The following is a 25,424-nucleotide window of genomic DNA, read 5'->3' as shown; positions in this document are numbered from 1 at the left end:
GGGCAGAAACAGTACCAAATTATAAAGCAATTGATAGATAGGTATTGCTAGTTTTATCACTTGGGGTATTTATGCTCCCTGTTCCTGTAAACTTAGGTACTGTGAGACCACAGATCCCTGTTCCTGGGGAGAATGCACCAGGGAATACAAGAAAGTAGTGGTCCACAACCTTTTTGGCACCAGGGACTGGTTTCATGGAAGACAATCTTTCCGTGGACCGAGGGTTGGAGGTGAGGGTGATAGTTTCAGGATGATTCAAGCACATTACATTGGTCGTGTACTTTATTTCTATTATTATTACATTGTAATATATAGTGAAATAATTATGCAACTCACCATAATATTGAATCAGTGGGGGGGCCCTAAGCTTGTTTTCCTGCAACTAGTTGGCCCCACCTGGAGGTGATGGGAGATAGTGACCAATCATCAGGCATTAGATTCTCAGAAGGAGTGTGCAACCTAGATCCCTCACATGCACAGTTCACAATAAGGTTCACGCTCCTGTGAGAACCTAATGCCCCCGCTGATCTGACAGGAGGCGGAGCTCAGGTGAGCAATGCAGAGCGGCTGTAAGTACAGATGAAGCTTCGCTTGCTCACCTGCCACTCACCTCCTACTGTGCGGCCTCATTCCTAACAGGACCAGGGGTTGAGAACTCCTGCAATAAAGTTTCCAGTCAACTTGAAACTATCACTACCACCTGCTTATTTGGGGCTCCCTATATTAGTGGATCAACCAACAGTGAAGAAAGTTACTAGAATGGTAAGAGTAATTGTTAGTGATTATGTCAGAGGCATGTGAACAAGAGTAATCCATCTTGAATAGGAGCTGTGTAAAATGAGGCTGAGGCCTACTGGGCTGCATTCCCAGACAGTTAAGGCATTCTACATCACAGGAAGAGATAGGAGGTCAGCAAAAGATACAGGTCATAAAGACCTTGCTGACAAAACACGTTGCAGTAAGGAAACCAGCAAAGTCTCACCAAAACCAAAACGGCAATGAGAGTGACCTCTGGTCATCCTCACTGCTACACTCCCACCAGTGCCATGACAACTTACAAATGCCAGGGCAATGTCAGGACATTACCCCATATGGTCTAAAAAGGGGGGGCATGAATAATCCAACCCTTGTTTAGCATATCATGAAGAAATAACCATGAAAATGGGCAACCAGCAGCAATGGGGTTGCTCTGTCTATGGAGGAGCCATTCTTTTGTCCCTTTACTTTATTAATAAACTTGCTTTTTCTTTGCACTGTGGACTCTCTCTGAATTCTTTCTTGCAGAAGATCCAAGAACTCTCTCTTGGGGTCTGGATTAGGACTCCTTTCCTATAACAGTTACCATGAGGAGTTAGGGGTGCTGCTGCATGGTGAGGAGAGAAGGAAAACAGCTACAAATTCAGATTTCTTGGAGCATCTCTTGGTGCTTCTTGATGCCTGGTAACAATGGTCACCAGGCAACTAGAGGATACACAGCCTAACAAGGACAAAGCAGTGAACATTCAGATCCTTCACTGAAGACCTAAGTTGCCCCTCCCAGGGTTGGGTTGATGTAGATCAACCCAAGTGCTGCCTGGAGCTAAGGAGGATCAGGATTGGATGCTGGAGAGCAGAGATGAAGAATATCAACTATGGCCTCAGGGCCAGCAGGGTTTGGAGCTTCTTCCACTTATTATTTTGTACGAAGTCTCTGTGGTATTTTGGCTGGCTACCACCACGAAGGGACTTGGGGAGAGATGGGTGTTAAGAGGAAAGGAGGGCATTTGAGGAGTGGAAGGGGCCAACCGTTAATGGACATCACACGTGTGCTATTTCAGATGCACTCAGCCCCATCTCTGACCGGTCACTGCTGCAGAGACCCATTCCAAGGAGGTGTTGATTGGTTTTGCAGAGTCTTGCCTCTGGTTCACACTGCATTCCTCTTTCTCCTGCCCTGGGCTTCTTTGATGTGATGGCTCGAGCCCCTTTACAGGAATGCTCTTAGTACTCAAGTGTGCATAACCTGGAAGTGGAGATGGGGAGATAATGCTGGCAGGGCCAGTGTTGAACACATGAACACAGGGACAAGAGCTTGTAGATAAAGCCTCTTCCTTTCCCAGGTAAACTATTCTGAGGCATATTTCTTGAGCCTCATCAGAAGGTCCTGTGTGATGGTGTTCCCATAGTCCTGGTCAACTTAATAAAAACACAGATGGTATTGACTTTTCTTCCTTCTTTGTTTCAGTTTGCCGGCCCTTCACTTCTGCTCCCTGGGATCACCTCCAAAATGACTTGCTTTCACCCTGTCCTTTGTCTTCCCAGCTGCTTTGAAGGAAACCCAGTCTAGGACACTGATCTTCATAACAGAGCATTAATTTCCTCTGGCCACCCAGAGAGGCATTCATTCTTAACTTCCTTTAGCCATGCTTCAGTGCAATTTGGAGTTAGTATACTTGAATAAGCCAATTCTACTTTGGAGAATTAAGTTTGGCACTTTTCCCCGGACAGGACTTTCTTCTTTGCTGACCTCATTGCTAATGGCCTCATTTATGTCTCTAGTTCTTGTTCTTTTGGGAGTTTGAAATAACACACCCAATTTCTTTAAAACAAACAAACAAAGATCTAGCTAGTCTTTTCACATTAACCTTGTTCAGAAGGTACCTGGTCAATATCCAGGATTTAGCAATTAACTAGTATATTCTATCTAGTGTTCCCCTTTACCCCTTAGTTGCTGCATTTATTTTCTTTACTCTTTCAGAGTCTTTGCAACCTTGTTTTCTTCCCTTTAAATGACCGACTATTTTCTTTGGCATGGCCCCAGAGAACACCAACAGTTAAACTTATTGCTGTGTGAAAGAGCTGCATTTGTTTAGAAGTTGCTCAGAAGGCCGTGAGAGCAAGCGACCTGGATGATAGGAAGTAGCCCCGGGAAACTCACAAGTATTTTTTTTTTCTTGTCTTTCTGCCAGGATGCTGGTTTTTCCTCGGCTAATAGCCATTTGCAATAGGGTCAAGATTTATGCCAGCTGGAATCTCACAGGATATCAGTCACATTGCTTTCTTCTAAGCAATTGCTTACCCTTACAAGAAAAGGAGCAGGAACATTGAAAGGAAAATGACATATTTAGCTTAGGGTTCTGCATGACAAATGGCTCTTGATAACCTTCCCCGTCAATTCTGGGAGAGTAGACAAAAGCAAAGAAAACAAATTGACTACAGACATCGACATTCATCCTACCTGAAGAGAGAACCAGTCTGTGTGAAAAATGGAGTAAACTTCAAAAGAATCCAGCAATTGCCCTGAACTGACCCATAAACAGAAATTAGAAATCGAAAGTTGAAAATTAGGAAGCTCAAGAGTGAATCTGAGGACTGATGTGCTCCACACATTACCTTCAAGACTGTTTAGTTTAAACAAAGTATAGCTCATTTCATTAAATGGTGAGTGACTGTGGTTTCAAAGTCACAACAAAGCTGGAAATACAGATTTCTGAAGTTGAAAGAATCGCAGGATTCCATAACATTGACCTCAGGTTGGGGGATAGGTTCAGAAAAAGGGGTAAAATTTGCTCCACTTTATTTTTTTCAGTTCCGGGGTACATATGCAGGTTTGTTAAATAGGTAAACATGTGTCATGGTGGTTTGCTGCACCTATCAACCCATCACCTAGGTATCAATCCCAGCATGCATTAGCTCTTTACCCTAATGCTCTCCCCACTTCCACCCTCCCCCGACAGGCCCCAGTGTGTGTTGTTCCCATCCCTGTGTCCATGTGTTCTTATCGCTCAGCTCCCACTTATAAGTGAGAACATGCAGTGTTTGGTTGTCTGTTCCTGCATTAGTTTGCTGGGGATAATGGCTTCTAGCCTCATCTATGTCCCTGCAAAGGACACGATCCCATTCCTTCTTATGGCTGCGTATTATTCCACGGTGCATATGTATCACATTTTCTTTATCCAGTCTGTCACTGATGAGCACTTGGGTTGATTCCATGTCTTTGCTATTGTGTATAGTGCTGCATGTATCTTTATAACAGAATGATTTATATTCCTTTGAATATATACACAGCAATGGGATTGCTGGGTCAAAATTTGCTCCTCTTTCACTTTACTATCAAAATTAGAATGTTCTCAGAGCATCACAGATAATATATAAGAACATTTCTAAATATGGAAGGACATTTGGTATTTACCTCATCCGCATGCATCTCATAAGAATTAAGAAAAACATCCGGAAACTCAGGAGCCTTAGAGTGGGGTTTAAAAATGGCAGGGTTTACTTTGAGAATCCCCTTATTAAGACTTAACTTCAACAACGCACTGCTATTCTGGTTCTATTAGCACAGGTTTCTGCCTCCTGTATTTTTTTCCTCATGAAATATTTCTTTTACTTCCAGCACAATGGTTGGATTCTGCTTCATTAGTAGTCAATCTCAATGAATCTGTTCCACATATTACCTTCAAGGTTATTTACTTTTTCTTCTCCAGGACACAGGTAATAACATATCTGACTTTTACTCAGCCTGATTTCAGCCTTAAGTACCTCTTTTGTTCATTAATTTTATTTTTATTTGCCATATTCCAACCCATGAGAAGGGATAATCAGTATGATTTTACCTTAAGATATTTTTAAAGTTGTAAACAAGCCCAATAGAGAGTGACCTTCCAAAAGACTTTTATCTTAAGGAGACCAGAATTTAAGAAGCAAGACAATGTGAAATTTCCCAGGTTCAATTCCCTCATCAGGTTATACAGAAAGAAAACTAATGACTGAGTTATCATTAAGGTCAGCAAGGACCTCTATAGGAAACATACGTTGCAATTTTAGAAACCAAATACTATAAAAATCTTCTTTCTCATTTCATCAGCGCAATTGTCCTTTTGGCAATTCAAACTTCAAAGATGTAATCATTATTTAAAAAACACATTTGGTTAATTAAGTCAAACAGTGATTTAATTCAATGACAAATTCAGTTGAATTATTTTCCATTGTATAAATAAAATAGCTGGCTATTTAACAGAACTTTCGCATTGTATAAATAAAATAGCTGGCTGATTGACCGAACTTTTCATTTTCAACTGGAAATACAGGCATCATATATAGATGCGAAGCTGGAATCGAATGAGCTGATGATTACTTTTTGAAGATTATGAACATTTCATTCTTTCCACTTAAAATCACTAAAAGAAAAAAGTCTTACATGCAACTGCTATCACACACCTGTCACTTTAACACTACAGAAAATGTCAATATTTTCTGTACCCAAATTATGTTCTTTCTGCCCAGAATGCACTTTCTTGGAGTACAAAGAATATTCCTTAATGGTTTATATTGTTTTATAAATTCTTCTCTTCTACTCATTTATCCTTCCATTTTTACTGTTTTTTTTCTCTGTTTTACATTTTCAGTGCTTAGAAAAATAAAAGAGAAAAGCCACCAAGCTTACCATTTCAACCAAGGATAAATATAAGAACATCCCAGCAGTGACTGTGAAGATCCAGTCTTGAACACATGGATCAGCTGACACGGAAAGGCCAATGTATAACCCCATGAAGGCAGTTAGGGAGCTTACAAAATTCATCAGGATGGCAGTCTTCATAGAAAGTCCAGAGCTTAAGAGCACGGCAAAGTCTCCTGAAGTTTAAGAGGAAAGGAAAATATAATTATCGTTTAATGGAAGATGCCTTTGCTAAAGTAACGCACTATTAGCTATTTCGAATGTCAGCACTGGAACCAATTTTATAGGTAGAGTTGAGTGATCAGTAAATAAAATGCTTTCCTATATTTCTCTAGAATTCATAGCCCATTCATCGTACTATTAGGAAGTTGCATTTCAAGAGTTCCATTCCTTTGGCTGCTCCTAAAGATTGTATCTACAGAGAGGTCTGTGACATATTCTTGAGTTCTTGATATCCTGTGACATTTCCAACTTAGATAAATGCAAAATAGTCACTCACTGTCCCAGGATTTCTAAATCTTTGGGCCTGGAAATTTGCCAGGTGAAATCATGACACTATATGGGCTTTTATTATTTACTTATGCAGAAACTGCTGTGGGGAGAGAAAACTACTTAATATGAGATTTTTAAAGCATTGCAAAAGTCGGTTAGGAAACAAATTTTTCCCTTTAGAAAATGATTATAGGAAAATGATCTCATTCTCTCCATGCCTTCCCTCCAAGAGAAGATTGACCTGTTAGTAAATCTGATAACATCTACTTCTTAGTTTGGGGGATTGAGACTAAAATTCAATAGACAGCTTGGGGACCCAGTTTTCTAGTTCCATTGCATAACTGTTCCCATGAACGGGGCTTGAAACATCTCTGCTGGCCTGCTGCAGACTGTCACACTGCCCTGTGGTTTTGGGTTGAGGACTGGGGGCTACATCCCTGTTACAGTAGCAAAACTCAGGACCATAGATAGGGGATGGCTTCCAGAACCAGGTGCATTTTAATGCGCCCAGGAAGGACCTTGGATAAACAGCTCCAAGAAGGATAGGTCAATAATGAGTCAGTGTCAGGACTTTGAGCAACGGACTCCAAGCACAAGAGGGCAAGAGTTTCCTGGGGGCAATGTAGGTGCAAAAGTGGAAGCAGAGAGACTGTGAAGAGCCCTCTCCCTTGGGAGCCTATGCCAGACCAGCCTCTACTATTTCTGGGTCTGTTTCAGAAATGTCTGTTCTAACCCATCTTGCGTCCTGGGAGGCAAAGAATAGGGCTATATCGTTCTCACTTATTTGTGGGATCTAAAAATCAAAACAATTGAATTCATGGAGTTAGAGAATAGAAGAAGTTTACCAGAGGCTGGGAAGGGTAGTGGGGTGTTAGGGGAAGGTGGAGGTGAGGTAAAGATGGTTAATCACTACAAAAAAAAAAAATAGAAAGAATGAATAAGACCTAGTATTTGATAGCACAACAGGACGACTACAGTCATAATAATTTAATTTGTACATTTAAAAATAACTAAAAGAGTATAATTGGATAGTTTGTAACACAAACAATAAATGCTTGAGGGGATGGATACCCAATTTTGCATGATATGATTCTTACGCATTACATACCTGTATCAAAACATCTCATGTACTCCATTAATACATACAACCACTATGTACCACAAAAATTAAAAGAAAAAAAGTTACAGGGCAACTAAGATTATCCAGAAAAAGAGATTTATGAGCATCTGCCACCACACACATGTCATTTCAATGCTAGGCTTGGCTTTAAACATTTTGTATAAGTCAGGTTGATGAAACCATGGTTTGGTTTTTTGTTTTTGTTTTTGTTTTTCTTTTTGAGATGGAGTCTCACTCTGTTGCCCAGGCTGGAGTGCAATGGCTCAGTCTCAGCTCACTGCAACCTCCACCTCCTGGGTTCAAGCGATTCTCCCACCTCAGCCTCCCAAGTAGCTGGGGTTACAGGCCTGGGCCACCACACCTGGCTAAGTTTTTGTTTTTAATAGAGATGGGGTTTTACCCTGTTGGTCAGGCTGGTCTTGAACTCCTGTCCTCAGGTGATCCACCTGCCTCGGCCTCCCAAAGTGCTGGGATTACAGGTGTGAGCCACCGCGCCCAGCCGGTTTTAATTTAAATGTTATTTTATCTTACTGGCCCATTTGCTGACATGATGGATGAAGTTCCCCTCCTAATATTTTTCTCACATTTAATATGCAGATTTTAAAGTCCCCGTCAAAATTCTTTAAAATATTTCTCTGAATGACTGTCTCCCATATGGAATTCTCTGGAATCCAAATAGAGTCATTTCTGGCCCTGGGAAACATCATAAAGGAGTTTAACTGGATTTTATTCCAAGGTACAGGAGTTATTTTTCTAGTCCTCCTCTTCTTATGGTTTAAATAAATTATAAAAGGAAAGTATTCATCTTTAAATCATAGGTTAGAAAAAGAATCCTAGTAAACCATAGCTGGAAAGATGTTATTTCTTTCTCAACAGGCCAGAAACAGTAATTCCATTGTTGAACTTACCCATTTCATGTGGGATTTCATGACACAAGATAGCAATCGTGGTGGTCACTCCTGACTCGGATGATGATGAGAAGGCTGCTCCTATGGCTAGGCCATCTGCAAAATTATGCAGGCTGTCCCCAACCAGAATCATGATTGCTAACAAGCTAATGGCTTTACCTAAGGAACCAAATAAACACAGAAGAAGCATTAACAGAGCACTACATATTTCACCAAATCCTTCAAAACCAACCAACCTTCCCACCTACACTTGACATTCTTATATTCCATCTGATTAAATAACATCACTTTGTTTCCACAAAAGTCAGGACTAGAGATTCAAGTGTGATAATCAACACACTTAAATGTATGGTCATTGTTTTGCTAACTGGTCTAATGAGATAAATTACATGCTGGCATTCATGATTTTAACATCTTATGCAGTTATGCCAACACAAGAAAGTAAAACCCATGTTATAGCCTCCCCAAATACCACTGATGACCTTCCCGTCTGTCTTTTGCAATGCATTTAAAAATAATTTAAGAAACTAGCTATAGACTAAATGTTTGTGTCTCTCCAAAATTCATATGTTTCTACTTATTCCCCTAGTGTGGTGGTATGAGGAGGTAGGGCCTTTGGGATGGAATTAATACCCTTATAAAAGAGATGCCAAGGAGTTCCCTTGCTCCTTCTGCCACTTCCCACTGTAGGAAGGCGCCATCTACAACCAGAAAGTTGGCTCTTGTCTTGCACCTTCATCTTGGACTTCTAGGCTCCAGGACCATGAGAAAGAACTTTTTGTTGATAAGCCATCCAGTCTATGGTAGTTTGTTGTAGCAGACCGAGTGGGCCAAGACAAACTTCCCAGTGGAATGTCATTAAAATGGAGTGTATTTGCCAAAGCTGTTCATTTGAGTCAGACTGTTCTGTGTCAATCTAGGGCAGTGTGCTTTCTGTCACTGTGTGATTGTTTTGGTTCCCTTTCTGGTGAGTGCTAATGACTTCCCTGAAGCGCCCCATTCACTCCCCACTGTGACTTCAACGGAACCACGACCAATGTTTCTGGCCCCAAAGTTAGCTTTGGAATAATTACTCAAAGTTTTCATCTTTCTGCAAGATAACTTTCAGCACTAGGCCAGTTAGATGTTGAACAAAATAAAGAGAAGCTTCTGTCTTCATGGAATTCGATTGCATAATATATATTATCTGGTCAGGAGAGAGCCAATGAAATAATTTTGATCATAATTGGGTTCAGCTTTTTAATGGACAGAATTTCTGTTCTGAAAGTTCTAAATTGTATGTTAGCATAACTCAATTGTAGAGTTGAACGACTCACAAACATGAAAAGTATTTTGAGCATAGTACTTATTTTGGTAGTAATCTGCCTAGGTAGACCACTTGATAAGAAAAGTCATTAATCAATTGTCATAGTCTAAACTTTCATTAATTATTCAGTTGCATATATATTGTGTGACAGGTGTAAGTAGTAGTTACTGTTACTGCTAGAACTGAATGCATAATGATTCCTTTTTTTTTTTTTTTTTTTTTTTTTTTTTTTTTTTGAGATGGAGTCCTGCTTTGCTGCCCAGGCTGGAGTGCAGTAGCATGATCTAGGCTCACTACAACCTCTGCCTCCGTGGTTCAAGCAATTCTGTCTCAGCCTCCCGAGTTGCTGGGACTACAGGCACATGCCACCATGCCTGCCTAGTTTTTTTGTATTTTTAGTAGAGACGGGGTTTCACCATATGGTCAGGCTGGTCTCGAACTCCTGACCTCCAGTAATCCACCCGCCTCGGCCTCCCAAAGTGCTGGGATTACAGGCGTTAGCCACTGCACCTGGCCTAATTCTAATAATTGTGCTCAATAAAAATTCTAATTATTCTAATAATTGTGCTCAATAAAAATTCTAATAATTCTAATAATTGTGCTCAATAAAAATAGAAAGAGGATACTTCCTGGTTTCTAACTGTTACATGGCCTAAGACTACAAGGGAGATTGCATTATAATGTGGTTTGCCTTCTTATTTGGGGAATATGATTTGATTCATATCATATCCCACACTGTGAGATAAATAACTTCAGTAAACACCAGATATAACCCAAATTACCGTCTAGGAGATAGCTCCATTTACTGTGTTTCAAAGATGGCCTGTGTATTCTACTTCTAAAAATCATGGGTATTTAGAAATAACACTGTAGAACTAACTTACATCCTTCCTGTGGTTCACTAACTTATTTGAGTCCTTGCTAAAAAGGGAAAGATTTCAGGCAACAGCCATAAGAACAAAGAATAAATACTGAATTCTTGAATTCAGGGAGTTCTTATTGACATTGCCTGGAAACTCTCAGAAACCAATATTGCTACTAGATCATTTAACTGCTCCTGCCAATTTTCAGAGATAAAGCTCTTCTTTGTGAAAGGAAATTTAAAAAAACTTAAAGTGATACATTTGACAACACTTCAACATGCAGATAAACTTGTAATTTCCACATGCCTATATGTAGCCTTGATATTAATAGCATATATTCCACAGGAGGATTTTTAGCCAATATTACACTCTGCTAGAAACCAGTGTGGCCTATTTTTGCTATTATTTTGTTATCTCTGATCATGGGTTTCTAAATGTCAGATCGTGGATAGGTAACAAGCCACAGGCAAATATAAACATTAGCATGTAAGCCATAAAGAACACACTGTATCTATTTCTTAAAGTAATTTAAACATTATTTAGCGGGAGGTTGAGGCAGGAGAATCGCTTAAACCCAGGAGGCGGAGGTTGCAGTAAACCAAGATCGTCCCATGTACTCCAGCCTGAGTGACAGAGCGAGTTTCCATCTGAAAAAAAAATATTATTTAGTGGAAGATAAGACAAGTATTCACTGGTAATTTAATGTACTCATTACAGAATTAACTATAATATTTTACCTCTATTCATGTACTTGGCAGTCATATTGAGTTCCATGTTTCTGAGCTATCAGAGGTTTTCCATGGTAAAACATGGGGGCTGGAAGTGGGATCATTGTGCTTTTTTAAAATTTAAATCAGACTGTGAATTGAATTTTTGCATCTTGTCTTTGAAACACAAGTTGAGTTCCACGGATGAGGTAATACAAAACAAGTCATCAAATATTTGAAGCTTAATTCAGTATGCCCCTGGCAAAGGGGCAGTTGAGTAATGTAATATGGATATGTTCACTATTCATTCTGCATGGCAAGCTCGACAGGAAGTAAGCAGGTAGGTAGGAGGCCTACATAATGTTTGAAGAAGACCATCGTTACTCCCTAATCTAGCATCCTCTTTCAGCTCCTGATTTGACTGGGCATGTCCTTCTTACAAGACCACAACCAAAGAGGAAAAAAAGTCTATTGCAGACCTACTATGTGCCCAGCTTTCTAAAATTACTCTTGGAACTAAAAGTTTAGAAGGAAAAATATTACTAGCAATGTTCTAAAAGCAGAAATGGACAAAACATGTAATTACATATTTTGAATCGAATAAATAAATTACATGAGTTAATGTATCTAAAACATTTAGAACAGTAGTTGTTATAATGGTGTTTGGTCTTAGTAGTATTTCTATTCCTGACTACATCCCAAGCTAAGAATAAAGACCATGCTTATTTTATTCTGCACTGATAAAGATCATGCTTATTTTATTCTTCACTGCATAAAACATGCCTGAAACAGGACATGTCTTCAAACATTTCTTGAATGAATAAAACAATATGAAAGAATGCATTGATGCATGAATGAATGAATGGTCACAAAAAAATTGTTGGTGCATTAGCATTTCTTTCTTTTTCTTTTTTCTTTTTTTTTTTTTTTTTTTGAGACGGAGTCTCACTCTGTTGCACAGACTAGAGTGCTGGAGTGCAGTGGCGCGATCTCGGCTCACTGCAAGCTCCGCCTCCCTGCAAGCTCCACCTCCCTGCAAGCTACGCCTCCCGGGTTCACGCCATTCTCCTGCCTCAGTCTCCCGAGTAGCTGGGACTACAGGCGCCCGCCACTACGCCCTGCTAATTTTTTGTATTTTTTAGTAGAGACGGGGTTTCACCATATTAGCCAGGATGGTCTCGATCTCCTGACCTCGTGATCCGCCCGCCTCGGCCTCCCAAAGTGCTGGGATTACAGGCGTGAGCCACCGCGCCCGCCGGTGCATTAGCAATTCTTTAGTTCCCCACCGCTAGAGCTGACTAGCTATATAATCTTGAGCAGTGATTTAACCTCGCTAACAACTATTTTCTTCATTTGTATAATTCAGTTAATATTTATTCCTACTTAAGTTGTAGAATGGAATGAGATAACACCAACTGTGTAGCCCTGTGCCTAGCATACAAGAAGTGTTCAATACGTGTTAGCTATTTTCACTATTTGCTAAGTTATTACGGTAGAATGGGAATAACTAATCATGATGCATAACATTAAAACCTTAAGAAGTTTGTGTCACAAAAGTGTAAAATAAGTGAGAAAAATAGGGCAAAACTTCAACAGTAACAGATGAAAACCAAAACAGACAAAAAAATCCAAAAAACTTTCAAGAATTATTCAGAAACATAAGCACAGGTTAATAAAGTTCTATCCAAAATTGGTAAATTAAATGCAGAAGAAAAAATCGTAGAAAAAAAAATCAAGCTTTGTTAATTAAAAATTAAATGAACAAATGAGTTATAGAATAAGATGTGAATAAATGAGATCACTGATTTGAACTCTACCATCTCAATGACAGTATGATAAATAAGATGCATTTGTGATGAATTTTCAGTAGACAGTGCTAGAAGATGAAAAAACAATGACATATCCATACTTCACAGTGAAATAAAAGCCTCAATCATCACACAAATATGTTTAGAAATAAGCTATGATAAACACACATGTGTTTACATTAATTGAAGTTTCCCCTGAAGGGAATTAGTTTAAATCAACTAAGAAAAACTTCATTTTTAAAGGAAGGAGTAAAATTGATATGAATAGGTAGTCAATTTGAGAGCTGGAGAGGAATTAGTTTTTATTACAAATCCTATTGCAAAGTTTTTCATAATAAACTACATACCCAATATGATATCTATATAGTTTTGACATTTTATTTTAAAACAGACATAACTGTTTTTCTATGGCACTTTCCACATGTAAAGTTTAGCTTGGTACTCACATTTTCTGTTGGAGGCTGTCATACTGCCTATAGGCATTTCAGCTGCCTGTGAATCTTCTGGGCTTTTCTATTTTAAATTAAAAAATAACTGATGAAAGATAAGTAATGGCCATCATTTTGTTGAAAAATGAAACATCTGGAGAGTTATGTTGGTTTTTAAAAGACATGTTAGTACTCTAGATGTATATTAGAACCTCAGGTTTCATAGACACACACAATGTAGAGCTGAAAGTCTGTGGGCAAAGCAAGCCTTTTGCACTCTTCATATTTAGATGACAATAGCACTCTCAGGTAGATCAGAATCTTCCATAGAGAGCTGAAGGCTGCTGAGACAGTCTGTAATTCAGACTCGTAAATTATGTAAGCCTTTATGAAATTCAAAAGCTATCAAAAAAAATTATTCTTGGCCTAACTCAGCACTTCTCCTGCATGGTGGATGGTGGATTTAAGATCCATCCTCTAACCTGTGAGCAGTCGATGTATTTTGGATGGAAAAGACACCCATGCAAATTCAACACCTCATTTCATTCACTGCAGCATAATATTCTGTGTTAACTGCTTTGCCAGTCAGTAGAAGAATCTTGCCCATTAAGAAAGTAGATCCACCCACTTATAAAAGACAACAATAATAGAGTCAAACATTTTTTAATCCTTTTATATGACAGAGAAGTGAGATTTTGAAATTGACTTTATGAGGTAAGATTACACGATTTTATTTCAGAGACTGACTCATAGACCAATTTCTGAAAATATATTTTCCGTCTTGGCGCCTCTGATTTCAATTCTATAAAAAAAACTTTTTATCTGCATATTAAATATGTCGTTTTAAAAGCATATGCATAGAAGTCTATCACCCAAAGTTGTACAAATTTTGACACAAATGTAATGAGATAAATGCATTTTGTGTGTGTGTAAAAGAGAGAAAGTAAATTTTACATATTAGTAAAGTTCACGTATTAGAATAATAGCAGCTATTCAAAAGATAATGATAGGCTGTTTTTGGAGAAGGATAGCTGAGAAGTAAGGTAGAGCCTGTAGGATACAGAGAGCAGGAAGTAGACCTCTTACTTGAAATTGGGAGGATATAGAAACAAAAAACATTGTGATCCCTTTATGTTATATCAAAAACCTAATTGTAATCACAATGCTTTATAGTTCTGTGAAAATACCAGAATTCAGATATTTATTCTAGGATGTTTTGTCTTGTTTTTCAAAAAAAGCTATTTATTGTCACATTATGTAAAGTAATTTAGAGCCAAACATTCAGGACTTCCTATCGATTGGGAAAAAAAATGTACATTCTTCTTTATCCTCGAGTTTCTTGAAAAAACAAGAAATTAAACTCATGAAACACTCCTAAAAGTTTATACAATTTCTATTATGCTTTAGGTCAAATTTCAGCTTAAATAACAAGAGGAATTATGCATATATTAGTGAGCTGGAGTGTTCAAATAGCTCAAGACTCACTAAGGTACCTTCAGAGATTTGGTTATATGCATCTTGGGGCTCTGGACACTTCAAAGAGAAGGAATAAAGTCAGTATGAAAGAGATTTTTAAAACTAATCCCACCTGAAGTTATCTTTTTTCAAACCACATTTAGAATGTCTAAGCAATAAATACAATAAAGGCTCTTAAAATCGTATTTTAAAGGAAATTTCTGGTTCCTATCTCTGAGTTAGCACGAGATCTGAGATCTACTCCCAAACTTCTGTTTTGCTATGTCAATGTCTCAGGAATAGCCTCCTCATTTCTACTGAGGAAGCTGTCCTTACACCGTAAACTCTTTACCCTAAGGCCATGGTTCCAGGAGGCAGGGATTCTAGCAATTATATATTACTTTCGTATTTTTCCCATTCCTATACTTCTTACTTAAAGCATTTGAATGGGAATATTGTTTTGAACATGATTGGACATTGTGCTTTGAGAATTAATATAGAAGATTTTGTTGTGGAAAATTTAGTAGAATGAAGGCACATACTATGAAACATCTCATTGGACAGAATCAGTTATCTCCTGCATTATGAAATGAACACCCCAATCCTAGGTGCACTAAGTAATCCCTTGCTCCACATCTGTTTTCATCCACCTAGTCATGGCTAAGGATTACTCAGAATGCAAAAGCAAAGGTCAACTGGTTTATGAAAACTTGTAAACACAAGGATTAAGGACGTGTCTATGATGTCAGTCTGATCCATACATGTTTGAAAGTGATGCAGAGAGCAATTATGTGAATCTGTGGAGGGTGCCTGTTGCCCTTTAAAACAGCTTTCAGGTGCTTGGCAGAGTTTTCTAAACAGTATTTATCACAGTTAAGAACAGGCAAATCAGGAGTATGAAATCTGTTTATCTACTCTACTGATTTTCATTTGTTCATTGAGGAATAAAGGAGAGAAGGTAATCAGATCAGTAGAATGCTTCAGATCAGGAACCTACCAACTGGATAGTTGAAGCAGATTTGCCTCTGCCTGCCTGGTCACTTAATTCAGAGTTGAGTGCAAGATGGTGGGAATGACCCACGTGCCCATTAACCAATGACAGGCCCTGCTGGATGAGGATGGTTTAAAATTAGTGTTGAAGCCAGAAGAACACAGGTGTAGTCTTTGTCAATGCCACGGTTCCATTCCATTGCCTATTGGCCAAAATGGTAGTTGCCACAAAAGAGAACTGGGATGCTTTAAGAATGGAATGCAACTTCAAAAATGTCTAGTGATGACTCAAGGAGGCTTGAATAGTGGTAGTTTTTATACTGTCTTTTTATTTACTAAAAAAAGTTATATTTACACAAAATTAAATTTTAAATTCTTTCTGATGGAGATACCACAATGATAATAATCAAAACTGTATTGTGCCCTGTGACTACTAAAATAATGTCTCTGGAAATGTATTCATCAAGTAAAGCATTTGCAGTTCCTAAAACATATGTATTCCTTTTATTTTAGGCAATATCATAAATCTTGGAATTATGCTCTTAAAACTCATTTTAAGTTCCCTGACAAGCCCATAAACAATCTGAATAAACTCTACATTTTTGGATGTTCAGAATTTCTTTCACTCATTACCACACTGGATTTCTAACTACTGAATTATTGGTATTTTGGCTTTCTAATTTAGTTTTCCCAACCCAGAAATGTTAATCCATTGGGTATAAGTGGGGATTTGTTATTCTTTTAATGCTTCTTGGGATTAGAACTTCTTTTGTGAAAGGAAAGTTCCTAAACTTTTAGGGTAAGTACTGTAATAGAAGTTGGCATTCCTAATTTCCAAATTACCATAGCGTCCTAGTTTGAGCCCCAGGCCAAAGAAAAGTCCTGCTTTATTAGAAAACTTTTACAAAAGTTGACTTGTAGTCTATTTGAATTCATGACCTCTATTTATTGCTGAAAAGTTTTCAAATATATAGAAAACTGAAATAATTGTATTGTAATGTAAATATTGAGCTATCCACTTCCTCGATCCTATGATTATTTTATTAAATCTATTTTATCATGTAGCTATCCATGTATCATCCCTCTATCCATCCATAAATTCATTTTATTTTTTGATTCATAAAACAGAATTTTGAACAAATTTAGGAATGAAAAACAATAAATGCTATGCTATTTATTTTTTCTTTTCTTTTCTTTTTTTTTTTTTTTTTTTTTTTGAGATGGAGTCTCGCTCTGTCGCCCAGGCTGGAGTGTAGTGGCGCGATCTCGGCTCACTGCAACCTCTACCTCTTGGGTTCAAGCAATTCTCCTGCCTCAGCCTCCCTAGTACCTGGGATTACAGGCACGCGGCATCATGCCTGGCTAATTTTTGTATTTTTAGTACAGACGGCGTTTCGCTATGTTGGCCAGGCTGGCCTCAAACTCCTGACCTCAGGTGATCCGCCTGCCTCGGCCTCCCAAAGTGCTGAAATTACAGGCATAAGCCACAGCGCCCGGCCCATATTTGTAGACATTTATCAGCTACTGGTATAATAAAAGAAATTACTAAAGCTGAAAAAAAAGATTTGCTGCAAATTTCAAAATTCCTAAGATGCTTGTTTTTATCATTTTAAATGCCTTTAAGACAGAAAATGACATGTGTTTTTGTGAGTTTTCAAAGTTTTTGTTTGCTTATTTGTTTAGGTTAAGAAAGATATCCAAAACGCTGATTAGTAGCTAGAATGTTGGGCCCCTTCATTCCCCAGACATAAAATAGTCCCCAGTTCCTAAACCAACTATGAAGGTTGAACAAAAGGTCGTAACAAGTACATTAACTGCCCAGGAATAGATACTTTAAAAAATTAATATCCTATTAGAAGGAGCTGTGTATTCTTGAAATCAGCATTCCATTAGACATCCCTTACACAGGCAACTTCATTACTTTTGAACAAGTACTTGTGAATGAACAGATGAATGTATTAGACTTTAAAGCACAAGACAAATAAAACTTAAAAATATACCTTGTCATTTGGTGATACAAGAAGAATAAAACATTTTTCTATCAAGAAAAATCCATGGATGCCTCCAATTAATCCCAACAGTTTCCAAATATGACCTTTGCTTTCATGGAAATGCCCAAATTCTGGGGCTTCCTGCTTATGTAAACCAAGAACCTTCAGGGAAAAAAAAAAAAAAAAAAAAGGCAGAGAGAAAGATGGAGATGAGTCTTGATGACTTAACTATTAAATAGTAGGCCCAGTGTTGAATATATTTAATTTTCATTCTGGGAAATGCCATGACAACTATTAATACAATCACTAAAAGTCCAGTTTGCTTTTGGGTATGTGAATGCTTCCACTATACGCTTTAATCAGGGTCAAATAAATTGTGTACAATAGAAAACAAAAGAGAGCTTTGAATAGCTTGTGCTAATGAACAGAATGAAGCCTAAGCTTTATTTCTGCAAGTGCCCTAGATTTTCATACAAACTCAGTCCTTCGGCCAAATTGTTTTTCAGGAGTCCAATCTGCATCTGTTTGTACAACCATGCCTCATAAAATATTAATAAATTTTATATTTCATCTGGGGTTTATTCTCATGCCCCATAGCAATCAAAGTAAACTTTTATTAAATATCAGATAAGTAAGAAATCCACCGTGAAGAACTTGTTCCATTGGGAGCATACTGTATGACTGACAATATTGTCAGGTTTCTGGGACACAAAAGGGGACGAGAAATGTGTTGGGAATTTTTCTGTAACTGACTCATCCCATTGGTTGAGTCATTCCATTGGTCAACCTCATGATTTCTTGTGAGCCAGTAGATCATTCTATACCATATCCCTTCTCTTAGAGAAGGCAATTTATGAAGTAGCTCATAAATGGTTTCCAGATTTAGAATGTTACTATTAAATTTTAAAAAGGAAAAAGAAATTATATGTGTATAGATTATATGTATATACATTCATACATATATGTGTACAGGCATTTATGTGTATATACATATATGTACGTGTGTATATGTGAGTATACATATGTATCTACATATATACGTTGTGTATGTAAATATCACTAAAAACCAATATATGTTAGTCAACTTTTTCTCTTGCTAAGGGCATTAAAGGATACCCACCTAATACTTCTAATGACCATTGTTGCACAAAATAGGGAACATTTGTAATATCATAAAACAAAACAGAAAAAAAACCCCAGATCTCAAAATAAAATGTAGATCTTTCAGTTGAACAAATTTAGCTGACTAAAAAAGGCCATCATATGAGTAACATTTTTCTCACTTCTGTGCAGACGTTTGAAAACTTGCCACAGATCACTGATTCTTCTAGCACACCACCACGCTTGTCCTGCATCTTTCTTCCTCTTTCCAACAACTTTCGTCCTCGTCTCTTTTTTGTTTTTTTTTTTTCGTGAGACAGAGTCTCGCTCTGTTGCCCAGGGCAGTGGCATGATCTCGGCTCACTGCAACCTCTGCCTCCTGGGTTCAAGCGATTCTCCTGCCTCAGCCTCCGGAGTAGCTGGGGTTACAGGCGCCCACCACCACGCCTGGCTAGTTTTTGTATTTTTAGTAGAGACGGGGTTTCACCATGTTGGCCAGGCTGGTCTCAAACTCCTGACCTCAGGTGATCTGCCTGTGTTGCCCTCCCAAAGTGCTGGGATTACAGGCGTGAACCACTGTGCCCGGCTCTTGTCTCTTTCCTTAAGCAAAAAAAAACTGTCTACAAAATTTCGGGAAACCCAGCTAATCTCTGAAGTTCTCCTCTGTAACATGTTGCACCCATCCTCAAGTCCACCTTTGCTGTGGGCTCCCTCATTGGGGGAGACTCAGGCTGACCTGAGAGCCTTTTTCTGCTTCCCAGACTCTTGGGCAGTAAACAATTCTGCTACCACTGCTGTGACCTAGAAAAAAGGCCTGGGCCACCGCCTCTAATCAGTCATAAGCCCTGAAAATATTTCCAGGATATTAGATTATGAGGGCAATTAAAACTCATAATGGTTTTATTTTTCCAATGCTCCCTTTGTGATTTTCAGAACACTGAATAACAATTGAGCCTCTAAGCAACAAGAGTGACCCTGCAGGAAATTGCCAGAGGCTTGTGGAAAATTTTAACCAGCTCAGGCTTTGCTGGAGTGGGGATCACTGGTCCACCATCATTATCTCTGGTAAGAGATTTCAGAGGGAAGAGAAAACCTCATCTGTAGATGACTTCAACTCAGGTTTTACTCCTTTCCTTTCTGAAAAAGAGCCTCAGCACACGTCAACAGGAGGCAGCCTCCTGGTGCTCACCTGCCCTTAAGAGAAATCTAGACACTGTTAGTCAGGCAAGAAGGAGAATTCCACTGCGATGGCTCAAATAAAGAGACGTGAAAGATAAGACTATTACAGAGGTGGGCAGGGTCAAGGGTATAAACAAAGGATAATGAGGCACCCAGAGACCGGCAATCGCAGGAAAGCATTGCCAACCTTAGGGGTGAAAGGGAAAAGGGAGGAAGGCCAGTGAGCCGTGGAGCTGTGGGGAAGCTGTCCACTGGAGACGTAGCCCATGGCAAATCAGCCACTTCTAGAGCGGACGCCGGAGCCAGGAGGGAGCTGGGCACAGATGCCACTGCCTCTCTCTCCTCCTCCTCTGAGTTTTCCATTGTGCCCCTCATTGGCTGACCCCAAACAAAAATCCAACCTGCAAGGTAGCTGAGGAGATGCAGCCTTCTGGGCAGAATAGAAAGAAGGACAAGTGAATTAGGCCATTTTTGTGTTGCTATAAAGAAATATCTGAGGCTGGATAATCTATAAAGAAAAGAGGTTTAATGGGCTCCTGGTTCTGCAGGGTGTACAGGAAGCATGGTGTCAGCATTTGCTTCTGATGTGGGCCTCAGGAAGCTTCCAATCACAGTAGACAGTGAAGGGGAAGCAGGCACATCACATAATGAGAGAGAGAAAGCAAGAGAGAGGGAGACGGGGAGGTTCTGGACTTTTAAACAACCAGGTCTTGGGTGAACTAACTGAATGACAACTTTTTCTGAGACAGAGTCTCGCTCTGTCACCCATGCTGGAGTACAGTGGTACGATCTCTGCTCACTGCAACCTTCGCCTCTCGAATTCAAGCGATTCTCCTGTCTCAGCCTCCCGAGTAGCTAGGATTACAGACACATGGCAGTATGCCCAGCTAATTTTTGTATTTTTAGTAGAGATGGGGTTTCACCATGCTGTCCAGGCTGGTCTCGAACTCCTGATCTCAAGTAATCCACCTGCCTTGGCCTCCCAAAGTGCTGGGACTACAGGTGCATGTACCATGTGCAGCTAATTTTTGCATTTTTAGTAGAGATGGGGTTCCACCACATCGTCCAGGCTGGTCTTGAGCTCCCGGGCTCAAGCGATCTTCCCGCCTCAGCCTTCCATGGTACTGGGATTACAGGTGTGAGCCACTGTGCCCTGCCACCTTTCCTTTCTTTTATTTCAAAAATACTACTACTATGTGGCGAGCCTAATGTTGGGGCATCTCTTCTCTTCTACAAGTGCAGAGAGGCTTTGGGGAAATAATATTTCTTTTTAAGGAAAACACCAGCCACGATACTCTCTCTTTGAAGTCTCAGTAAAATTTTGCATAAATACCTCCAGTGGTTAAAAGTGAAGAGAAATGAAGTGAACTTTATCTGAAATGGAAAAGACCAGATTACCTGAGGGATAAGGTGGAGCAGAGCGTCCCCAGACAGTGTCCCGACGGCCAAGCCCACAAACAGCTGTAAGATAAGCCTGTAGTTCTCCTCACAGCTATGGAAAAGGACCAGCGCTGTCCCCAGCATGGAGCCCAGTGTGAGAAGGGTGACAGCCACCGTGCTGTAGCCGTATTCTAAGTCAAAGGAGATCGTAAACACAGTCAGTGCCCAGTGCCCTCCATTCCGGCCTCAGCTGGCGAAAATGCCAGAAGAATCGGTCTTAAACAGTAACAGCCAGTAGGGATATGGATTTTTTAAATAAGTGTTTTGTTTTTATTTTGAGACAGGCTCTCTGTCTGTCACCCAGCCTGGAATGTAGTGGCACTATCATAGCTCTCTGTAGCCTCCACCTCCTAGGCTCAAGTGATCCTCCCACCTCAGCCTCCCAAGTACCTGGGACTACAGGTGCACACCATCATGCCTGACTCATTTTCTGGTATTTTTTGTTTGTAGAGATGGGGTTTCGTCATGTTCCCCAGGCTGGTCTCGAACTCCTGGACTCAAGCAGTCCACTCGTCTCGGCCTCCCAAATTGCTGGGATTACAGTTGTAAGCCCACTGCCCCCAACTTGGAATTTTTAAATAAGCGTTTTGTTGTTTTTGTTGTTTTTGAGACAGGTTCTCACTCTGCTGCTCAAGCTGGGGTGGAGTGGTGTGACTACAGCTCACTATAATCCTGAACTCCCAGGCTCAAGTGATCTTCCCACATCAGCCCCTCGAGCAGCTGGCACTACTGGCAGGTGCCATCAGGCCTGGCTAAGCTTTTATTTTTAGTAGAGATAGGGTCTCACTGTATTACCTGGGCTAGTCTCAAGCTCCTGGGCTCAAGCAATCCTCCTGCTTCACCTCCCAAAGTGATGGGATTACAGGCATAAGCCACAGCACCCAGTCTTATAAGTGTTATATGCGGTAAAATGTTTTTAAATTTTTAACAAAAAGAATGAACAGATTTGCTATGGTCTAAATGTTTGTGTCTCCACAAAATTCACATGTTGAAACCTAACCACCAAGGTGGTGGGTGGTATTAGGAAGTGAGGCCTTTGGGATGTGATTAGGACATATACTCTTCACCCCTGTTGAATGGGATTAGGGTCTTTACAGGGGCTAAAGGGACTGGAGTTCTTCCCTTCGCCAGTCAATGAACCAGGAAGCAGACCCTCACCAGATGCCAAATCTGCTGACGCCTTGATCTTGGACTTCTCAACCTCCAGAACTGTGAGAAATAAATGTCTGTTCTTTATATAAGCCATCTGTTTGTGGTATTTTGTTATAGCAAGGACTAAGACAAGACTTTCTTCAAATAACCCTTTTGTTTTGAAGTTACTCTGACTACCCCTTACTGAAAATTATTGCGGCAAGCAAGGACTGAGCTCACCTCCAACCCTCAAAGAAATAAATTTCTCTCACTTGAAACTACAACATCCACAGACAGACACTAGCAACAATTTCCCTTTAATCATACCTTAAGCTTCTCAAAGGCGAAAAAACTAGCTGTTACATAGGAAGCATAAGGTTTGGCAGTATTGTAGACCTATGTTTGTGTACAAAATGAGTACACGTTTTGGAAGAACTTCCTTCCAAAAGCTGTCTGAATTATTTGTAATGTCCAGAGTGATATTATTTTCAGTGACTAAAATGAGTGATGTTATTGGTGAAAACTGATCAATGAATGTGTAACAGTTGATAATAAAAATCTGAACAATCTACATTTTGGATGATTGCAATGACTTTTATAATCCTTAGAATTTCATGTTTCTAGGCTTCCTTTTAAAAAAATATTTATAAAGTATAATTTGTAAGTTTATTTGAAAGAAAATATATATATATATATATGAAGAGAGAAGAAATAAAGGAGAAAAGGGAAGAGATAAGATTAAAAGAGAGGGAGGAAATGACTTTCAGAGTCAAGTACAGACAACATAGAGATAAGGAGTTATCTATGGCATCATTTTCATCTGCTTGTAGATACTCAAAGCAAATGCTTATTTCTCTACCTATTTAGAAATTACTAACAAGTCATGGCAAACTAGTTAGTAAACAATGAGGGAAGCTAATTATGAAATTAAACTACCACTTTCTTCAGTGACTATGGATATACAATAAGTTAAGTCAAACAATCCTGGTGTCAAAATACTTAAAGCTCATTTCAATTTTTTTGAAAAGAAAAAACTATCCTCTTAAAGTTTCTTAAAACAGAAAATATTTCATTCTCATCATCCTTGCATTTTTCTAAAAGGTTCATTCTTTAAATTAGATCATTTTATTTTATTTTTATTTTTGAGACAGTCTTGCTCTTTCACCCAGGCTGGAGTGCTGTGGCACAATCTCAGCTTGCTGCAACCTCCACCTCCCGGGCTCAAGTGATTCTCCTGCTTCAGCCTCCTGCGTAGCTGGGACTACAGGTGCCCACCACCATGTCTGGCTAATTTTTGTATTTTTAGTAGAGACGGGGTTCCATCATGTTGGCCAGGCTGGTCTCGAACTCCTGACCTCAAATGATCCACCGCCTTGGCCTCCCAAAAAGCTGAAATTACAGGCATGAGCCACCATGCCCAGCCTAGATCATTTTAATAATATAACTGGTAACAGAAAAATAGGCTTGTGATATTAAGAGGACTTTACTGAAATGTAAGTTCTAAATTACCCAGGGGTTTAATATTAAAATAGAGTTGGCAGTATACTCAGAAGAGGCAAAAAACTTTTAAGCATCTGTTCCCGTACCCCCACTACCACATTTTCATTGCTATGGAATCCCTATAAAATGGTTTACAAGCAAGGTGAAATGAAGAGTTGTTCTTCTATGGGTATAGAGTTTTAGTTTTGCAAGATGAAAAAGTTCTATTATCTATTGCACAACAATGTGAATATACTGAATTGTGCAAATACAAATGGTTAAGATGGCAAACTGTATGTCATGTGTATTGTTCAGACACCTACATCATCGTGTCTTTTATCATTCTAATGTAACAAAAATACTCATGTTATAGAAACTTCCCTGAAAATCTTCAACTAAGTTTCATATCCCATTCTTTCCCACACAGACTCTATATGGGAATGCCATTCTTTTCATTTATTACATAAATTAAAGATATTTGAATAGTAACATGAGCACCTGGATGTCTAATAAAATTTACAGCTGTCCCATTTTAGAAGTGGTAACTGCAAAAGACCACAAAAGGCCAAGAAAGCACAATGACAAATCAGGGTACAACATTTCCCAGGCAAAAGGCAAAGTTGAAACTTCTTCAGTTATTTTGCTACACCCCAACCCTGTGGGCTCCTACCCATGCAGACAATGAATGTTTCATAACTTCAGAGGTTAGCAAATCTTTTTAGATTCTCTATGAGTCATATTTCACTTGCTTTCATGTAGGAACGATAGCCTCAAAACCATAAAATATCTGACCTGTGGTCACAGGACTCTGCTAATTTACCGCAGGTCCCTGCATAGGTGCCATGAAGTCTTGCTTGGCATCAGGCAACTTGCAGACAGGTTCTGAAGTTTCCCATTATTACAACAGAGCTTGACCTAGCCATTAAATTCTTAGCCACTTCTGAGCAGCTACTCTGAATAGGTCTGAAACTTAATTTGTACATGGCCATAATACTCTTTCCTGGAAACTCAATCGAAGATGGTGCTTAGCAGGTGAGTTTCAGCATACTGAATGGTATTTTCTTAATAATGTCTCCCTGAGTCTTCCTCCCTTCAATATAATATCATATATTTCTATAATTTCCAAAGAACTTTTGAAATTAAAGCTTTTCCCTTTCACATAATGCAACGTTTTCAATTGAGGACAGTGATGTTTTTCTAGGTTTTGTTTTGTTTTGTTTTTTGAGATGGAGTCTCTCCCTGTCGCCCAGCCTGGAGTGCAATGGTGCAATCTTGGCTCACTGCAACCTCCACCTCCCAGGTTCAAATGATTCTCCTGCCTCAGCCTCCCGAGTAGCTGGGATTATAGGCGCCTGCCACCATACCCAGCTAATCTTTGTATTTTTAGTAGAGACGGGGTTTCACCATGTTGGCCAGGCTGGTCTCGAACTCCTGATCTCGTGATCTGCCCACCTCGGACTCCCAAAGTGCTGGGATTACAGGCATAAGCCACTGTGCCTGGCCTAGGTTCTTGTTTTTAAGACAGGGTCTCTCTCTGTCACCCAACTGGAGTGCAATGGCATTGTCATAGCTCACTACAGCCTCGAACT

At 39.3% G+C, this 25,424-nt stretch overlaps 1 protein-coding gene and 1 long non-coding RNA gene across 3 annotated transcripts in view; one reads left to right on the top strand and one right to left on the bottom strand.

The window, feature by feature from the left end:
* SLC39A12 (solute carrier family 39 member 12) overlaps positions 1–25,424 on the bottom strand; it is an 84,929-nt gene that overhangs the window by 28,060 nt on the left and 31,445 nt on the right. Inside the window, exons 7-12 of one of the 2 annotated variants that reach the window (XM_019034319.4) lie at positions 21,184–21,356; positions 17,515–17,667; positions 15,522–15,632; positions 13,088–13,154; positions 7,958–8,116; positions 5,426–5,613 (exon numbers count right to left, since the gene is read on the bottom strand). In XM_019034319.4, coding sequence (XP_018889864.3) covers positions 5,426–5,613; positions 7,958–8,116; positions 13,088–13,154; positions 15,522–15,632; positions 17,515–17,667; positions 21,184–21,356 — 851 coding nt within the window. The remainder of the gene's footprint in view (positions 1–5,425; positions 5,614–7,957; positions 8,117–13,087; positions 13,155–15,521; positions 15,633–17,514; positions 17,668–21,183; positions 21,357–25,424) is intronic. The other variant, XM_055354113.2, reaches the window with a different exon arrangement.
* Positions 1,500–5,516, top strand: LOC109028422 (uncharacterized). Its single transcript, XR_008669306.2, has 4 exons — positions 1,500–1,651; positions 2,949–3,420; positions 4,376–4,473; positions 5,388–5,516. It is a non-coding gene; the product is annotated as an uncharacterized lncRNA (long non-coding RNA).

This window comes from Gorilla gorilla, chromosome 8 (assembly GCF_029281585.2).
Source record: "Gorilla gorilla gorilla isolate KB3781 chromosome 8, NHGRI_mGorGor1-v2.1_pri, whole genome shotgun sequence".
In the NCBI taxonomy this organism is placed as follows: Eukaryota; Metazoa; Chordata; class Mammalia; order Primates; family Hominidae; genus Gorilla; species Gorilla gorilla.
Note: the sequence above shows the minus strand (reverse complement) of the source record. Positions and strands in the feature narration are given on the sequence as shown.